Source organism: Aythya fuligula, chromosome 1 (genome assembly GCF_009819795.1).
Source record: "Aythya fuligula isolate bAytFul2 chromosome 1, bAytFul2.pri, whole genome shotgun sequence".
Classification (NCBI taxonomy): domain Eukaryota; kingdom Metazoa; phylum Chordata; class Aves; order Anseriformes; family Anatidae; genus Aythya; species Aythya fuligula.
Genome location: NC_045559.1, coordinates 196,174,350 through 196,192,966, shown reverse-complemented (window position 1 = coordinate 196,192,966; position 18,617 = coordinate 196,174,350). Strand labels below are relative to the sequence as shown.

The 18,617-nt window shown below is 37.2% G+C and overlaps 1 protein-coding gene and 1 non-coding gene across 2 annotated transcripts in view; both read right to left on the bottom strand.

Annotated features, from left to right (window-relative positions):
* SLC36A4 (solute carrier family 36 member 4) overlaps positions 1 to 18,617 on the bottom strand; it is an 81,481-nt gene that overhangs the window by 32,189 nt on the left and 30,675 nt on the right. The window contains exons 9-10 of the mRNA XM_032207535.1: positions 10,809 to 10,978; positions 5,797 to 5,966 (exon numbers count right to left, since the gene is read on the bottom strand). Of these exons, the coding sequence (XP_032063426.1) occupies positions 5,797 to 5,966; positions 10,809 to 10,978 (340 nt within the window). The remainder of the gene's footprint in view (positions 1 to 5,796; positions 5,967 to 10,808; positions 10,979 to 18,617) is intronic.
* On the bottom strand, positions 9,559 to 9,648 carry TRNAY-GUA. The gene is given in 2 exon segments: positions 9,559 to 9,594; positions 9,612 to 9,648. It is a non-coding gene; the product is annotated as a tRNA-Tyr (tRNA).

Here is an 18,617-nt window from a genome sequence, read left to right as displayed (position 1 = left end):
AGCTTTATCCATTCTATTTGGTGATGCTTTTCAGCAGCTTTTATCAAATCACTCTATATATATATATATATATATATATATCACTACTACCTAAAAATAAATCAAGAGCAACTTATTCTTTAAAAACTAAGTACTACTTAAATTTTCTTCTCTATTTTATTCCTTCACTTCTTCATGGATTTGCTGCCACCGCTGACCAAGGGACCAACATGAAACTACAACAAGGGAGGTTCAGGCTGGATGTTAGGAAAACGTTCTTAACCAAGAGGGTGGTCAGGCACTGGGACAGGCTCTGCAGAGCAGTAGCCACAGCACAGAGCCTGATGCAGTTCAAGAAGCACTTGGACAATGCTCTGAGCAAATGGTCTGATTTTTGGGTGGTGCTGTGTAGAGCCAGGAGTTGGACTCCATGATCCTTGTGGGTCTCTTCCAACTCAGGATATTCTGTAATACTATGATCCAGATGAAAACTATTTTCTCAATACATCATTTTTTTGTAATTCTTCCAGCACCTCCAGCAAGTACAGTTTAATCTTTAATACCCTTCCCAGGTAACACAGAATTAAAACTTTCCTAGACATCAGGCAACAAATTTACATTTACATTAATCAAAAAAATGTGTATGTTTGCTCTATCCTAAATGTATTAATCACAATTTCAACAGAGAGGTATCAATAAAAGTCTTGACGGTATCAAAAAAAGTCTTTAAAATCAATAAGTTTGATGCTCTTATCATCAATATTGACTAATGCTTAGCAATTGAAGCAGATGATCTCAAGGTCTCCCATCTCTGAGCTCAGCTTATTTTCTAGTTATTAATACAAGAGAAACGTAAGGTTCCTGGTAAGGTTCCACAAAACTTCTCCAAGCTACCCCCCTGCCAAAATTACCATGATTTTAGCACCAGGTAAGAATGGAAGAGTTCAATACTTTCATGATATAACAGCAACTCATTTCAAGCCATTCACTACACAGGACTCATTTGGGTAAAAGGTTTTTGTCTTGTTCTTCCAGACAAACTGGTCTGTCAAAACTTTTACAACTCTATGTAAAGATACTAAAAGGAATTATAGAGCTTCTTAAAATTCAGCCAGGATAGTCCAGATTTTTCAGAAACAAATGGAAAGGCTTCACACTCATACAAACAATCCCAATGTCCAGTAGCAGCAATCCCATCACGCAAGAAGCTCAGCAAAACTATGGAAATATTTGGGCAGGGAGCCCAACTTTTATCCAAGCAGATACAGCAAACACAGACCCAAGCTATCTTCGTGATGCATTTTAAAGATATAAAATCACCAGGAGCACTTTCACGTTATAAAAATTCCACCCCAGCAAATATTTCAAATAGAAAAATGAATAAAAAGCATTTACACTTCAAATAAAAATACAAATGAAACAGCAACAGAACCTCCTGAAACTAGATGGGTGCAGTTGTACGATCAGAATACGATCAGATAGATTTTCTGTCCTTTTATGTCTTACAAGATGTGTCCCTGAACTATCAGGGATGAGCTGAACTGACTCACCAAAGGACAACAGGTGGCCAGTCTTCAGGCAGGGGCTGCAATGCAGGCAGCTTTTGGAAATCCTCAGGCACGTGATGACCTTCCAGGCATGAGGTGAGGGCAATCCACACAACACTGTGCCCCCCTGTTTGCTCTCAGTGCTTTCCAGTCCTGTGTGGGCTCTCATCCCACTACCTCTGTTTGTATTTGTTCTTAACTTCTAACTTCACCCCACTGCAGTGATGCATAGCCCAGCTTTCAGTCATATTTCTGCTTACCTATCCACATGCCCAGCTCCCACCTGCTTTCAACAGCGACCAAATCTAGTTTCCATCTCCACTCAGGACTTTCACCCGAAGTCTAGCTCATCCCTCCAGAGCCTGCCAATGCACAAGGTGCTCATTTGAGTTTGTAAAAGAGCACCTTAGTATTACGATTTATGAAGTGTGGTGTGATCCTTCAACTTGTGACAGCATACATGGTGAATGAGGAGACGTATGTCTCTTGCAAATGAAATGGAGAGAAACGTTCAATATCAAATGAAGTGGAAATCTTTAAATTATTTAAATTCAAAAGTATCTGACTTGCATTTTTACCCATGCAGTTCTAAAGATACTATTTTCACACTAAACTAAGTTGGAAGAAAGGACAAAAGCAGTAGGGAACAAGGTCTGTCAAGTTGCTTGCACTCACTGTGTCATCATTCAAAAAGCAAAATAAGGGATTTTAACCAAAGGAGAAGTATGCCTTTGACACTCTCCCACGAAAAATACTCCTTAGTATTTGCTTTTATCCTGAATAATAGCGTCAATCTCAAAAATGCTGCTAAGAACAGATCTGAAATTTCAGATAGCTACAGATAACATTGTTTTTAAATCTATTTATAACTTCCTTTCTGAAATGGTAAAAAAAAATAAAAAAAAAAAAAAAGACTTTTATTAAACAGCTTTAATTACCAATTCTGTCTAGAAAGAGTCAAGGTGATCTCACTGTTCATCAGGAGCTGCTCAGTTTGCAAAGAGCAAGGCTGACCTGCTCCCAGAGTGACCAGCATCCAATCCAGCCAGGCACTTCCCAGCAGCTGCGTTCTTCCCCTGTCCCAACCTTGAAGGTTTGGTTCAGATGGGCCACATTAGGGGTGAAGTGTATGTTGCACACTTCAGATAAGATCTCTTTTGTGAAGCACAAGCAGAGGAAACACAGTGAACAAACCTAAAAACACAAAGCATGTTTGTGACCATCCTCCTGCAGTACTAGGTGTCAAGAAATGATCAACTAAATAATGGAAAACCATAAGCAAAAGGAAAATTTTTGGATGCACACTGCCTCTCTAGCAATTTGTCAAGTTCTTTCTTTCTAACAAACCTTACCAGAACAAAGAAAAAACCTTCAGAATATGATTTTTACTAGCAAATGTTATGATATACTGTAATAATAAAACCATGACCTCACTGATTTTTATTTGAAAAATGCAGCCCCCCCCCAAAAAAAAAAATTAGCAATAAATATCAACTGATTTTTCAAATCTTCTCTTTATAGGCTAATGTGTTATTAGTAATGAAGCTACAGTTTCTCTATTTAGAAATATATTTGTATATTTTCAGCAGGCAGAGTCCCTTTCATCAGTGCATGACCTCTGAATGGTCCAGACATTACAACATCTTCTGTCACCGACATGAAATTGATGTCTCTCTTCTAAAATTCAATTTCAAAGAGGTTTTTGTTTGTTTGTTTTTTAAATAAAGAAACACTTCCTGAACCTTATTAGGAACCATGTTCTGCATTTAGTGAAAGTGAAGCATTATTTAAATCAGTTTTGGTTTATAACCAGAATTCAATGAAAATGAAATTCAGAGAGAAATGGGAAGCAGAAGGGGAGTGTAAGCACGGGAGCTTACACACAATGTTGTTGGGGGAAACAGAATAGTAGAATCTGTATAAACCACTTGGCAAAAAATGAAATGCCAGCTAGGATAAACACAACAGACCCTACAACAGCCTGGTAAATATTAAACATGTAAGAGTAAGCTTTCAGTTGTACATTTCTGTGCCTTGCAGTAAACAATTCAATACTTTCAGATATCCCAGTAACATCTGTAGCAGGTCCGTTTTATAGAATGGCATCACAGATAAGTTTCAATTACACAAATTGGGTCCAATTTTGCATACTTCCTTTTTTTCTTTTTCTTTTTTTAAGAAATAAAGATATAGCACCCACATTATATTAAATCATTTTTAAGTATTCATTTTGATCTCAAAAAAGAAAGACTATTAGCTGCTGCCTTGTAATGAAACAATCAAGTACCTGAAAAAATCACAATGGACAATTGTCTGAAAATAAAAATAAGAAGAGAAAAAGGATACCTACATACTTCTGGGAGAAAGGGACCCACCACAATCCATGCTTTATTGGATTCTTCCTGTCACGATTCACCCAACTGTAGTTAATTATACCCAAAGGCAACCACTCAATTTTCAAGTCTAGCTCATAAGGTTACCCCACGCTTATTTGCTTCTATTTCTTCTCACCTTTCACAGAGTCCTCTTCCAGATTTTAAAGTGAATTCATTTTCTTTTTTTACTTCCTTTTAAGATTGTTCCCCAGTTTTGCCTTCCCAGATTACGCATTAATAACAGAGCTCAATAATAAACTTGGAAAAAAAATAGGGCTGACTAGCATGGAGTCATTTATAATTTTCCCCAAGTCGAACAGACAAATGTACAAACCTATTCACCACAGGCTTTGCTTGCACCTCAGAGAGCATCCTTCACCTACAAACACTCAAAACCTACAGCTGTAAACAACTGTCTGGATCTGCAAGTATTTTAGCTTTTCAAATACACCATCCTATTTTTATCAAGCAAAGCTATAAGGGACACATAAAGGGCAATAGAGAATGAGTGGAAGTGGAGGGCTACAGGACACCAAGATATAGTTATGGCTGGGGAGTTTATTGGGGTGGAAAGACACTAGAAAACATTTTGGAGCTTGAAGCATTTTGATCAAGGTGTCTCTGAAGTGTTACAAGAGCTGTTCATCCATCCTCGATCTTAAAACCTTAACAGTTCCACTACACACCATGAACACTAAGTATCATATAGGCTACATCATGCTTAAGGAAATCTACAGTTCCTTATTCAAGAAAGTTTTCACTTCTTTTTTTTTTTTTTTTTTTTTTTTAATGTATTGCCCATAGCAGATGCGTTTTCAGAACAGCAGGTTATTAGAACAATGACATTTCCCTTTGCTTACTGCAGTAATTAAATTGCACCAACATTAAACAGCTTCTCTCAACAGGCTTGACTGTAAGAAGGTCTCACTGGATGTTCAGGTTCCTTAGACAACAGAATTATTCAATGCTGCCCAGTGCGTTAACCACTGCTTAGTGTTCACCAAGAGAACTGAATGAAAATCTGTATTTGCCTTTTACATCAATATTTTCTCCCCTGAAAAAAAAATTATTTAGCATTTTTTGCTTAACTGTAGCTTTTGATTCTTTTTGAAACAAGCATCTGGTTTTAGTAAAAATGGTGGAGTCATGAACTTTTACTGGAAACAATTTTTTATATCACTTCTGAGAAAAGCTTCAAATGTTATTCAGCACTTTTGATGAGAGCTGTAGAGAACTGACTTCCTCCTCAGTTCATCACCTTCAGGAAGGTTGACATGAATGAGACCATGCTCACCATTCATGCTCAGCATGGCTACTGCTGTCTCCAGTGTTTACACTAGGTGTGAGAGAAGCCCAGGTGCAACAGGAGGGATGGGAAGAAGTAGAAAGAAGTAACAGACACTGAGGGCAGAGATGCAAAACTACTTTAGAGCACTGTCATTGAAAGTAACTGGCCCTCCATGAACTCTGATCAAATATCTGTACTTGCCAGTGCTAGTTTATGGGCACAGGGCAGCACACCACAGGCTTAATCCTGAGGCTGACAAAACAGAAAAAGGTTTTCTTTGTGAGCAGCACATACAAAATCACATAAAGAAATGTTGACACGAAATAGCAATATGTATTTCTTCAAAAATGTTATTCTAAAAAAATATTTTCCTATTGGCAACAATTATTGGCAGAGTATTATTGATGGAAGATACGTCACACCTACTAAGAAAAATGTGCTTAAAACATAATACACCATTAGATTCACAAGTTCATGAAAAACATACTGAATCATTGAAAAAAAAAAAAAATCGTATTTGCTAGCCTCCAGCAAAATATGTAAAAAACAAGCAGGCCTCAGCAACACACAATAGCAAGCTTTTTATGGGTGTTCTGTACATACTTACAGGTTGAGCAGACTAACAGTGTTCTCACCGCAAGTTCACAGGGTAACTTCCACTTCTGTTCCACTTTGGAGGTGATGGCTGGAATGAGGATCTCTGCAGGAACGTAGTACTGGATCGAATAGGTCACAAAAATCCCGAAGGAGTACAGAATTTTTACAGACTGATACAACCTGTTCAAAACATTTATACACATTCAGGTAAGTTGAAAATTCTTCATTAAAAATATCTCACTTTTTTTTTTCTTTTAGGTAATTTTCTAACATATGAATTTGAGAATTCATTAATAGTTAAGTAAGTAAACCCTCATATTTTTAATTACATCCAGATTCTTTATCTCATATTTAAGTTCCGTATATTTAACAAGCTTTAAGGCCTAACAAAATGTACTCAATGAATTTTTTTCTCTTCTCTGTAAGTTTTACAAAAAAGTCTCCACGGTTGTTAAGTTGTTAACTAAAAGCACTGGTAAAGTGACTATAATTTACTTCCCCAGGGCTATTCTTGACTAATGATGGTAGCTTTTTCTCAAAGTATATATCAAAAAAAATACACGACAAATAAAACAACCCCCTCCAAACAGATGGAAGTTGTAGACAGATTGTTTCTAAAAAGACTTTTCACACTGGAGAGAGGACATCTCAGGAAATGTTACTTATTAAGATTTGAAGAAGTACCTTCTAAAGCTGGAAAATATCTGTAAATGTAATTTTCTTGTTGTCTACAACCTCCTCTTCAAACACACTAGATACAGAACGCTATTAAATTATCGTGCCATGGCAGAAAAGAGAAATAACACTGAGGAAGCTTGGCTTAGTATTGTGTCATATATTATGAGTTGGTGCAAGTGTAAGAAATGGCCCTGATATTGAGAGTCAATAATGTAGGAAAAAAAAAAAAGTTTTGTATCAGAGTATCATCTGTCACAGGATTTCATAGGGTTTATAGCAACACAAAGGAGTACCAAGTTCTACTGCTCCAAGCTGTGTCAAACTTACGCCAGTAGTGGATTAACAGTATATGTTACTATGGAAAAGAAAATTAGTTTGATCAAATTAAATGTTTTTTTTTTTTTTTTTTAATAAAAACCTCCCCAGGTACCTTGTGACCTAGAGATTTCTATGCTTGTATTCTAACCTGTCTGCAAACCCAATAACTAATCAGGAACCTTGCATGCATTAATAAAATAAACTTTACTGGGACTGGAAATCAACACCTTATATGTATACAGTGAGCCATATGCAAGATAACTGCATCTTTGATGCAATTAGAGCTTGTTCTAAGCTATAATACGAGGTTCAGTATCAGAACTGGAAAACTGCAATGTTTTTCCTCCCAGATCTGCATTGCAGTTGTTACTAATCAACTCTTTTAGTAATGAAACCCATGACAAAGAATATGTATCACACATCTCTGGGTAGTAACCATACACAGCTGTCAGCACACCTATGAACAGATGGGCTTCAAATTCAGAATGACCTTCAAAAATCAGAGAAAAAGTCTGAAAAAAAAAAAAAAAAAGATTGATTCCATAAGGAGATGTGTAAGTCTTTATCCTTAACTTGAAATGAAACCTTCAGAAAAGGTGGGTGGATAACAAACACTGCTGCTGTTATATTCACCTTATTCACAATATCTCATAATGTTTGTAAGGAATAATACCCAAAATATATGTGAAATGTTCAGCACTTAGAATGTCCTGGTTTGATGAAACCTCACTTAAAAATATGTAGAGTATTTGAGAACAATAATGAGACTAAACAGAGGTTTAGAGAATGTGACCTATTGGGAAAGTTTGTAGATGAGGAGTGTTTAGTCTAGAAAAGGTGACACTGAGGGAAGTTATAACAAAGATCTTCAGATACTTAAAAGATTGCTTTACAAGGTTGGCACACTGTCCTCCATGTCCAAACAAAAGAAGTAATAGCAGGATTAAATAGCAGCAAGTGAGGCTTAGTTCAGTATTGGAAATGGCCCTCAAAGAGAAGAGAACAGTGAAATGCTGTCACAGATGACTACCTGCAGGGTTACAGTCTCCATCATTCAGCATTTTGACGGATGTGCTAAACACAGGAATGCTTTTGGTACACTGGCATGGTTTTGGTACATTGGCATGGTTTTTACCAGCTACCCCCAACTAGCTTTTAATCCTCAGGCTTCACATCACCCCAAAACTTTACAATAATAATAATAATAATGACAGAAATTCAAATACAGGATTCAAAGCTTTAAAACACTGTAGTTCAAAGCAAGTGATTCCATTACACTATTTTTTTAGCTCTACAAAGGCTCAAATTAAGGCTCAAATTAAGAAATCTTTGTTTATATTATTAAATTGACCTCACTGATAATTTGCTATTATATTCTAATCAGGAAAAGATAGCTCCTTTAAAATTTTTAAATCATTTATATGTGCTACAAGAAGTTAAAAAAAGGTCCTCCCCTCCTTAGTCTACATTTTAGATTTTGTTGAACCTCTTAACATGAAAATTGGAAACTAGGTCCTCTGCATAATTATAAGGATATGCAAAACTATTACAAATGTGTTACAAACCAGATAAATAACTGGATGCAAGAAAGAAAAAATATTTGATGTAGTAATATAGAATGCTTTCATAAAGTTATTGTTGTTAAAGATGAGGAGAAAAAAAAAAAAAAGAGTTGAACACTACTCTCTTTTCATAAAGCCAATTTTCAACATATTCTAATTAAGATATTATGCTAACCAACAGTTTGTTCTGCAAAACACTTTCTAAATTAGAACTGGAGCAAATCTCTTATCCCAAGGCTCTGACTTTATTATTTTTGCAGTAGGAACAGTCCTCTATTTAAATGAAACTTAAGGACTTAACTGGTCTAGGGCCTGTATATAAAATAAAAAAAAGCAGAAAAAAAAGCACAGCAGCAGAATTTTATTTTTCTTTATCAGGAAAGAGTTATTTTTAAAACAGGGATTGTCCATCTGGAATTAAACACATACGCCAAATTTCATTGCTTAGCTACATCCCAGGCTCTCTCGCACAATCGCTTTCTTCTGAAAACTTGTCTGCTCCTTGCATTTCTTTAATCCAATCCTGCCATTTACTGGCTTTTTATGTGAGGAACAAACAACAAAATACTGACATACAGTTGACTGGAAATTTGTTTTGATAGCACAGCTAATTGCACACATTTGCTCAGCAATACTGTTTCAAGTAGACCCTCAGTACCGCAAAGCTGTAGATGGCATCGTGCATCATAACCCACGGGTGTACCACTGAGCTGCTGCTCCTAATTCTGGGTGGGGCTCTGGGGTCCCATCCAGGGCGAGAGGAAAACAGACTATTTGTTATCTCTACATATGTGTACTGAGCAACTGCTCTGAGGTTATTAACTTATAATGCCAATTCCCCACCTTATAGAGCACCAGTTTCCATCTCTTTTATTTTCCCTTTCTTTGCATTAGGTCTATAAAGGCATCGGGATAAATGCCATCCTATCATCACATCTGCACTGTAGCCAACAGCTCTTTGAAAATTCATATTTGAATTTAGACAGCAGCTCATAAACCTCACCCTGTTTGCATGAGCTCAACAAAATGCAACTGAGAAAGATGGTGAGCAACTTTATTCTGCATTCCTCTTCTCGCAGCATATACGATCATCGAATCATTAGGGTTGGAAATGACCTCCAGGATCATCTGGTCCAACCATCCCCCTACCACCAATGTCACCCACTAAACCGTGTCCCTAAGCACCAGGTCCAAACCTTTAAAATTATGATGTCTCCTTCGAGCCGGAATCGAACCAGCGACCTAAGGATTCCCACAGGCAGTGCCTCTACAGTCCTCCGCTCTACCAGCTGAGCTATCGAAGGGACCTGCCTGCTGCCTCGGGCTGTGACACAGGAACCCACAGCTACCATTTAAAACAAACTTTTTACTAATTTTATCAATAATGAGCAATACCATGTAACATCATAACTGGAAGTATTTTCCCTTTCAGATGCATCACATAGACATAAAGGGATGCAGTAAGTGTTTGAAGACTTCTGTTTGTATTTTTTTTGTTTGATTGTTTTTTTTTTTGTTTTTTTTTTAATGTTTATGTATGCTGAATGAAAGGTCACAATTAAATATGTATTATAAGTAATACACCTCAAAACAGAACAACTCTAACAAAATAAAGTAAAAACCCAACCAAACACAAAACAAACTATTAATAGGAATCCTAGCAAACTGGAAAAAAAAAAAAAAAAGCCAAAAAAAATCTTTCAAGACACATTTTCTTATCATTTCATGTATTTATTACTGGAATCAGGCAATTGAACAAAACTTTTGAAAAACACTAAAATAGCACAGTGACTTTAATACCTACCATATGCATGCATCTGTAGATGGATACAGAACAAAAAATGCTAAGCAGATGGAAGTCTTTAGCAGTTCACCATGTGACATGTGGAGCTCCCATAGCATTTTTAAAAAAGGTAAATAAAAATTATAACCCCAAGACACAGGCAAGTATAAGCTTCATTTTCCTGATAGGAAGCTGTTTTAATACTTTATACACAAACTTGTGTCTAAACTATGAACCTGTTCAGCTTTGATGTCTTCTATTCCAGTTGTTTGCCTTCTAAACTCAGTCATTCCTCTAAAAAAAAAGGCCACTATATCACCAGGATATCCACATTAAAACTAGCTGGTTTCAGAAATATAATATACTGTATATGCAAACTGTATGCATCATCCTTCTGTACCCTGGGAACTAGCTCCTGCTGGAGATGGAATCCTCTACTACAACAATCGACCTGATCATTCTCAATTCCTTCTAATGTGCAAGCAATTGCTGACTAGGGTCACTGCTAAGCCTTGGAAGGCACAGAGATAGTACACACAGTGCAATTTTAAAAGTCTAAGCACCTATCAGTGCTAAGCAGGGATGCATTGAATAAACCCTTCACCACATGCATTTTTTTATTATTATTATTTTTCATTTTGCCTTCTAGATTAAGGATTTGAAAGTCACATTCTCACTTACCATTTATCTTGTGGCAGGTTTAAAGTGATGCTGCCTTTGATTTCATCCCCAAAGCGCAGATACCCCAGAGTGGCTAGTGAGATATACAAGGTCATAACTATCCCCATGCCGATGTTCAGTGCCTGGGGGAACCGCGTGGTGTCCTTCATTCTGTTCTCCAGTGGCAGTACCTGGAAACAGAGGGAGAGCAGTCACATTTTATGTCCTCATGGTACAGAACAAGAATATTTTTCTTCTTCCTTTCAAAGTTAATTTCTGAAATTTAAGGGGTTGTTATTAATAAATAAGATTACTCTACAATAATGTTTTACAGCCTGGAAGATCACCGTGTTTTATAAGCCATATAGAAATGCTCAGTCAATTACTGAAGAGCACCAACCAAGAAATGGTTGGAAAACAGCATCGTTTTGAAGATATGAAGCCATATTTATGGGTTAGGAAAACTAACAAGAGAAACTTATGGTGCCTGGATGAAAACACATACACAATATGAGTACCATTAAGTTTTTGTAATGGATTATGCTCAGGATCCCAGAGTAATTCCCCAGTTTTTATTAGGAAGGTCTGTGCTGTCAGTCTCCATCACAAACCTATCATGCAGGTGGTTAACACACAAGCTGATGCTGAGCAGTTAGCTCTCCCTGGAGGGGAAGCTTGAGTGCATGAGCTCCTAGAATATGGAGCTGTGCTCTTAGTGCTCTTATTCATTTTGCTGACACAGGTGTGCCCAGGCATACTAAGCAGTGCTTTTCCTAAATGTAGAGTGGGTGCTTTGAACCTGAACTGTAGCCAAGCGAGCTTGCTGGGCTTGCCATCACTTCAAAGAAATAGGCACTGCAACCATTACTGTGTGCCTCTTGTTAGAGAAATTCCTTTTATGTGTATTATAAAGGGCATAGAAAAATGTGTGTAGTAAGCTCCAATATAACCTTGTAGTCACCAACATAGAATTTCAAGGCAGGACAGGAAATCCAAGCAGCAAGGTCACAATAAGAAGCAAATAGTGCTGCTACTCTCACCTTGAGTTTCATCAATGTAACGGAGGCTTTAATGTCTTAATGAAGATGCAGACCAAAAGCATGCAGACTTTCCTAGACAAGCACACTTTCCCCATGTCATTCAGAACCATACACTCATCTCAACCAGTTAATATGGGATACAGTCCCAGAGTACAACAGCTAATCCTCTATGTCTGCCTGTGAGTAAAACATCTAAGCTTCTGTAATTAAGCTTGGTAATGAAGATCTAGTTGGTATAGTCAGTGGAATTAAGACTGCAGTTCAGCTTAACTTTAAGTAGACATACAGCTTATATTCTGTGAACAGTATGGCACCGTAATGAAACTAGTTTTTAACCTCTGGCTTCCACTGAAGTGAGATTTAATGCAGACAAAACAGTTTCAGTGCAACAGGGCTGCCCTATAAACGCCACTCTCCATTTCACCCCAAACTGCTTTTGAAATGACTGAATCTTTACTGTTTCCAATTTAATAAATAATGAAAAAAAACAGCAAGTTTCATCCACAATTAAACAAACAAATTATATTTGAATTACCCCCATATGGCTCCAGGGCAATCCATTCCTCATGTTCACCCATTGACGCTTCCTGACCTATCACTGAGTATCACCACTGCTTTTCCATCCTGTATGTTCTCATCCTGTATTTCTCATAAACTGGAAGTCATAAACTGAAGAAGTCATTTCATTTAGGAATGAACACATCTCTAAAAAGATGCCCATTTGGAGGCATTTCCAAATTTTCTGTTCATCCTCGGTTAGTTAAAACACCTTAACTGAGAATCTTCTTTATAATTCAGAGCTTCCACTGCTGAAGTTTCTCCTCCAGTAAGCAGGATGTGCTTGTGCTGTAAATGACAGTGGTGTGCAGCAGGAAAAACACAAAAGGAGGAGATGTGGCTATAAGTATTAAATTTACTGCCAGGCAGGACAGACAGATTCTTTTGTCCTTAGTTGGGATTACATTGTTTTAGCATATCACCTTATTAAGAACTTTGAAGAATTCAAATTACAGGAAATTTCCCCTTAATTTGGAAATTTCCCGTTCTTGACTTCCCACAAAACATTCTGAAACAAAGAATCAACAGGCAGCATTTGGGCCTGAACAAGTAGTAAAAAATCTCGTTTAGTGCATACCTGTTAATTCTCTGGTGGTTATAAATGCAATTTATAAATATTTTCTGCCTAAGTTCTGCCATGTCCTACAGCTTCCAGGAGTCCCAATAGCATAAATTGTTACAGTCAGACTTTATTCCAAGCTACATCATCCCTGAAGAGCTTTAATGGCAAATCCTTGCCCAGCTTACAAATATGAGGAGACTCTTAATAAGTTCTCAGGCCCTGAGATTTAATTTCCAGGGGTTCCAGCATTCGTTTCCTATGTTCCTGGCAGGAGGGCACTGAACTCCAATACATATGCGAGGCATGAAAAACCTGGTGGTTTCCCACCAAGACTGCTGGCAGGAAGGGCAGCAAAAGCAATCTGTAGGAGACTACTAATGGAGGGAAAAAAAAAAATCCTGTGGCTTCACTGTCAGAGGGAGCTCAAATCAAAGACCTTTTACTGGCACCACTGGACTGTTCATTATGATGCCTTCGTTCAGACCAAAAAAAAAAAAAAAAAAAAGCCATGCTGATTTTTTGGTAGGCTACTCATAAAAAAAATACAAGAAACAAATAAACGTCTTACTTTTTGGCTATACCTTCAATAAAATAGCACAATATTGTATGTTTATGGCAAACGCTGGCTATGGCCATTATGAAGAATATTAAAAGAATAAAAGACGTTTACATGACTGAGCAGTCCAAGACAACAGATTTTAATAACTATCATTAGTAATAACATTTCACACATATATAGCACTTTACATTAAATTGTAGAATATCTTCCATTCCCTGTCCAGAGAAAAGAGCGTGAGGAAGGTGCATGAAGTGATTCCAAAGCAGGCAGAAGCTGAAGGAGGTGTGACATGAGCTAGGGCTTGTTCTTTCTATGCCACTGTTGGGCAGCTGCTGGAGAGATTTTTCATTCCGAATTTCCTTTCAGTGCCTGTATAGCCCCAGTTGCAATGACTTCATGTAGCCTAACCTTTTAACTGACAGCAGTAGAGGTATGGCTCTGTTTGCAAATGCTTTCCAGGTTTTTTTTTGCTTTCTTTTTGGACCACCAAAGCTGAACACTTTTCTTGTCCTTTTTTTCTGGAGCCAGAAATTAATTTAATTCTCCAATTATTTTAAAATATTTTCTTAATGAGCTAAAAGCCTAATTAGATGACTGAATGGCTTTGAAAGAACACAAACACACCTCCAAAATTCTGTCCAAGACTGGCATTGGAAAATATTCTCTCAAGAGAGATGTTGCATTAATCCAGTATCTCACACCAAGACTTCGATGCTGCTCTTTGCTCATTCAAACAACCACCTCTGCTCTAACAGGCAGCATCAGCCTAGTCCAATGCCTTCCACTCTTCAGACTTATAAAAAATCACCAAATATATAACCACTGCACAACCTAGTGATGTGAAATACTACGTTGAGGGATAACTGCAGTGAATAATGTTCTCTCCCAAGCAAGGTCACCAGAGGCAGAACACAGAACCATGAGGTCCAGAAGAAGAGTTAAGTTTCAGAGTTTGGGGGATTTATTTTGAGCGGATTTTTCTCTGCCTATGATTTCCACGCTCTGTCTGCTTCCTTCATGCTCTTTCTCCCCCAGTCCACACTAGTTCTCTGTCATAGCTCTAAACACCTATGAAATTAGTTTTTAAACCAAAACCTGATCATTTTCAAAAATTCTTTTTTTTCATCATTTTTCTCTCTCCTCAGCTGATAAATTTTCCATCTTTTTCTGTCACCTGTTTCAGTGAGATATTCCTATCATTTCTGAGACATGGGCACATGCTGCTACTATCATCTTCCTTAGACCTTAATACTTGATTCCTTCAGTAACCATCAACCTTTGGTTTCTGAATTTAACAGAAAGTAAGTTTAGAAGAAATCCATCTCCCCTTAATCCACTCAAAACTGCCCGTAATTCACTGGCAAAGCAGCATAGTCTAATCTTTGAAATAACCTGGCTTCTCTGCCATCACAAATCATTTAAAGTACCACCCCTTTCATTTCAAGCTGCTTGCAGTACCTGGGACCACCCCCCAGTAACAATGCTGTCTCCTCATTACTTGCCTTGAATATCCTGGTTACAATTAGACTGCTTTTTAGACGTAAGCTCCAGGGGACTGTTTAATTCTAATTAGAAATATCTACTATACATTTTTTATTGCCAGACCCAAAATTACAAGCACAAGATAACTCAGCCTGCAGATAAGCACATTGATTGAATTGTCACTGCAGCTGAAAACTAATCTTTTAATGGATAACTCAGTAACAGATGTGCTCAATGTTTAAATATATATGCTCATCTTCCCTTCATTCACAAATTGCCACTAAAATGACAAGAATGAAGCAGTCCTCCTCCTTTATATTTTTTTAATAAGTATTTCAAGTAAAAAGGGATAAGGAGCATGAAAAACAGCTGTGCAGGCTCCAGGACTGAGACAGTTAAAAACTGACAGGACCCCAGCACAGAAGCCCTAGCAATATAAACGTTTTTGTGAATCACACCTGACATTTTAACATGATAATCATCAAAAGGAGTAATGATCCTATTCTGAAAAATCAATACACCTGAAATAGGAGAAGGAAGAGAAGACACTGACCCTTTTTTTTTCCTCAGAAGAACAGAGAGCATCATACGCCTCCATTTGAAATGATGGCACAGCACCTTGACATCTAAACCACTTAGCTGTTTTTTTCTGTGAAGCACTGAAACAGCTCAAATACAAGTTTAGGAATACACAACACTCAACTTTCTAGTATAATTTTCAAATGCCTTCGGCATTATGACTCTTTTCTTTTCCACATCCCCTATTTCCCTTACAATTTTCTTCTACTGCTCCCGACAAATCTCCTCTCCCAGTATGTAACTTTTAAGGCAGAAAGTTTATACGAGAGCCAATGCCGAAGCATGACAAAGTGTTCAACAGTGGATGATTAGGGCTCTTTCGTATTCCAGCAAAACATGTATTGATAAAAAGTTCTGGATTTAGGAGCTCTATTCTTCAGTGAACATTCAAGAAGATCACTGAATTTAGAAATACTTTGACAAAACCGCATGTTATGAGCCATATAGTAAAATCACATACTTTTTTTTTTTTTTAAAACTGTTGTTTTTAACTGTTTTTAATTTCATTTTTATTTATTGTTAGATGTACAGAGCATATTTCCACGCTGCAGCCTGTGGAAGAGCCCCTGGTGGAGCAGGTGGATGTGGCCTGGAGGAGGCTGCGGCCCATGGAGAGCCCCCGCAGGAGCAGGCCCCGGGCCAGAGCTGCAGCCCGTGGAGAGGAGCCCACGCAGGAGCAGGAGGCATACATACCTCTCACTGACATTTAAAGACCAGAATTACCGTGTAAATTTACAAACAGGTCATTTTCACAGTCAACAAATCCATTTGCCTACATTTGGGTGCCCAAATGTAAAAACATCCTCTGATGATACAGCCTTTGCATCTGAAATGTCTCAAAAGAACAGCAATTAAATTTATGCACCCCAATCTAGAGATGCCCCAAGTAGATTTAGATGATGTCATGTTACCCATTAAATGTCTGTTTCTGTCGAAAGCAGCCTGGTCTTAATGACAACAGAAGAGTGTCATTAGATTTCATTAACTTTTTAAAAGAATAATAATCTGGCAAAAGAATTTTTGACAATGAGATGCTTTTATCTCAAAACCACAGACCTAACAAGCTCCTCTGCATCACATTCAAAGTCCAAATAGTGACATTTTAGAAATGATAATCCACTTAGTTTTCTCACTTTAAATCTCCTGGAATTGGTTAGATGCTGCCTAATGGGATTCTAGAGCCTGTCTTTTGGTATACAAATACAACCCTACCTCCTACTGCAAAGCTCTGATATCCAAGTTTAAAAGTGGTTTTAATAGATGTCTTCAAGAAAAAGGCTAAAATATCAGAAGCCTTACATTACAAACCTGAAATTAATGTTAAGTAATTGTTAAGTTATGTTAATGTTAAGTAACATTTTCTCTCTGCTAGGGTAATCAGTCTGCAGCACTCAACAGGAAAAATGAATGTACTGAATCCTATGATTTTACTTAACTGAGCAAGTTTATATGCAATACAGAAGACAAATTATATACCTTGTTAAAACCTTATGTATCTAATTTATCCTCCTTCCCCCAAAGCTTGTATTAAAATATCACTTCCACTTTTGGATCTGTTTTTTATACCTCGAGTAAGAAAGTCAAATGGAATTTCATAGCAAAATAATTATTAATTATAACTGTGATTGAATAGATAAAACATTATGCAAAGTAATCACCTACACACAGTAATGCTACAGACATATCCAAGCCTGAAGCCTCCATTTTCATACTCTTCTGAAAAGTTTGTCCAAAAGTTTTAACTGCATGATAGGCCCACTCAGCAGCACAGTCTGAAGCTACTTTTTAATTCAATCACAAAAATCTCACATTCTTTATAAAAACAGACCTATTCACCAGTGGAATATGAAAGAGGCTCTCAAACACAGCTCTTTAAAAACAGTTTTACACATTCTGTGAACACATTCATTGTATGCATCACCTGCAGGCCCAGTATTTAATATGTATGGTTAGTACTCTCTTCTCTTCTGTGGTTTGCGCACCAACCCTGTGACTTGTCGGGTAGCTTCATCCAGCACAGGGAACCACAGCCTGAGAGAAGCTAAAGCACAGATGGAAGGCAGCAGCAGCATATGCTCTCCCATCCCCAGCAGGACACTGTCCACAAAGAGGTTCACTGAGAGTTAGAACCATAGAATATCCCAAGCTGGAAGGGATCCACAAGGATCACTGCATCCAACTCCTTGGTCCCCAGTTGATGTGACCCCAATTTCAATCAAATCAGTGTCAGAATATTTCCCCTACGGTCTATTACTTGTTTCAAAGAAACCATACAAACAGAACTTTCCACACTGTGTATTGTCATTATGAATTTACAACTATTCTCTTTCTACATTAGCCACTTCCCTGCTACTAAGAGCAGAATAAATCAAGTGTCTTTAACAATAAATCCTCCTAACTTTATTTTCTATAACCTTATAGATTATTTATTCCTCTGTTCAAAAGTTTATCATTATGTATTCCTAGAAGGAAGACCATTCTACAGAGAAAGACAGTGGTAGAGAAACCACACGGAGGGCATGTTTCCTCTCCTGTCAGGTTCTACTTAAGATGACTGAACTTGCCAAAAAAAAAAAAAAATAAATTATTTTGCTTCAATATTCATACCATTAATAATCTGGCTGCTCTCCAATGAATACAGTAAAAATTAGCGTTATGCATATTTCAAGCCAAGGAAAAGAAAAAAACAATTATGGCCTCAGAACTGTTTAAGACTAATTTATTCCATAACAGGAATCAACCATAATAAACTTATCTGATGAAACTAAGACATTAAGGCTTCTGTTTATAATGCAATGTTCAGGTAATTTCACAGAACTAAATATTACTTGCAAGACATTCCAGAATAAAATCTAATATGTCTCTAAAATAAAAACCAATATCAAGGAATCTTGATTGCCTGCAATCAGAAGAGACAATTTAATAAATGTTTTGGTCTGTTTTTTGCTTTTTCCTTAACAGAACAATTCAACCATATCAGTATCTGAGTATCAGAAGGCCAGTAATTAAGACACAGAGTAACAGGTTATCTATCACACATCAACTATACT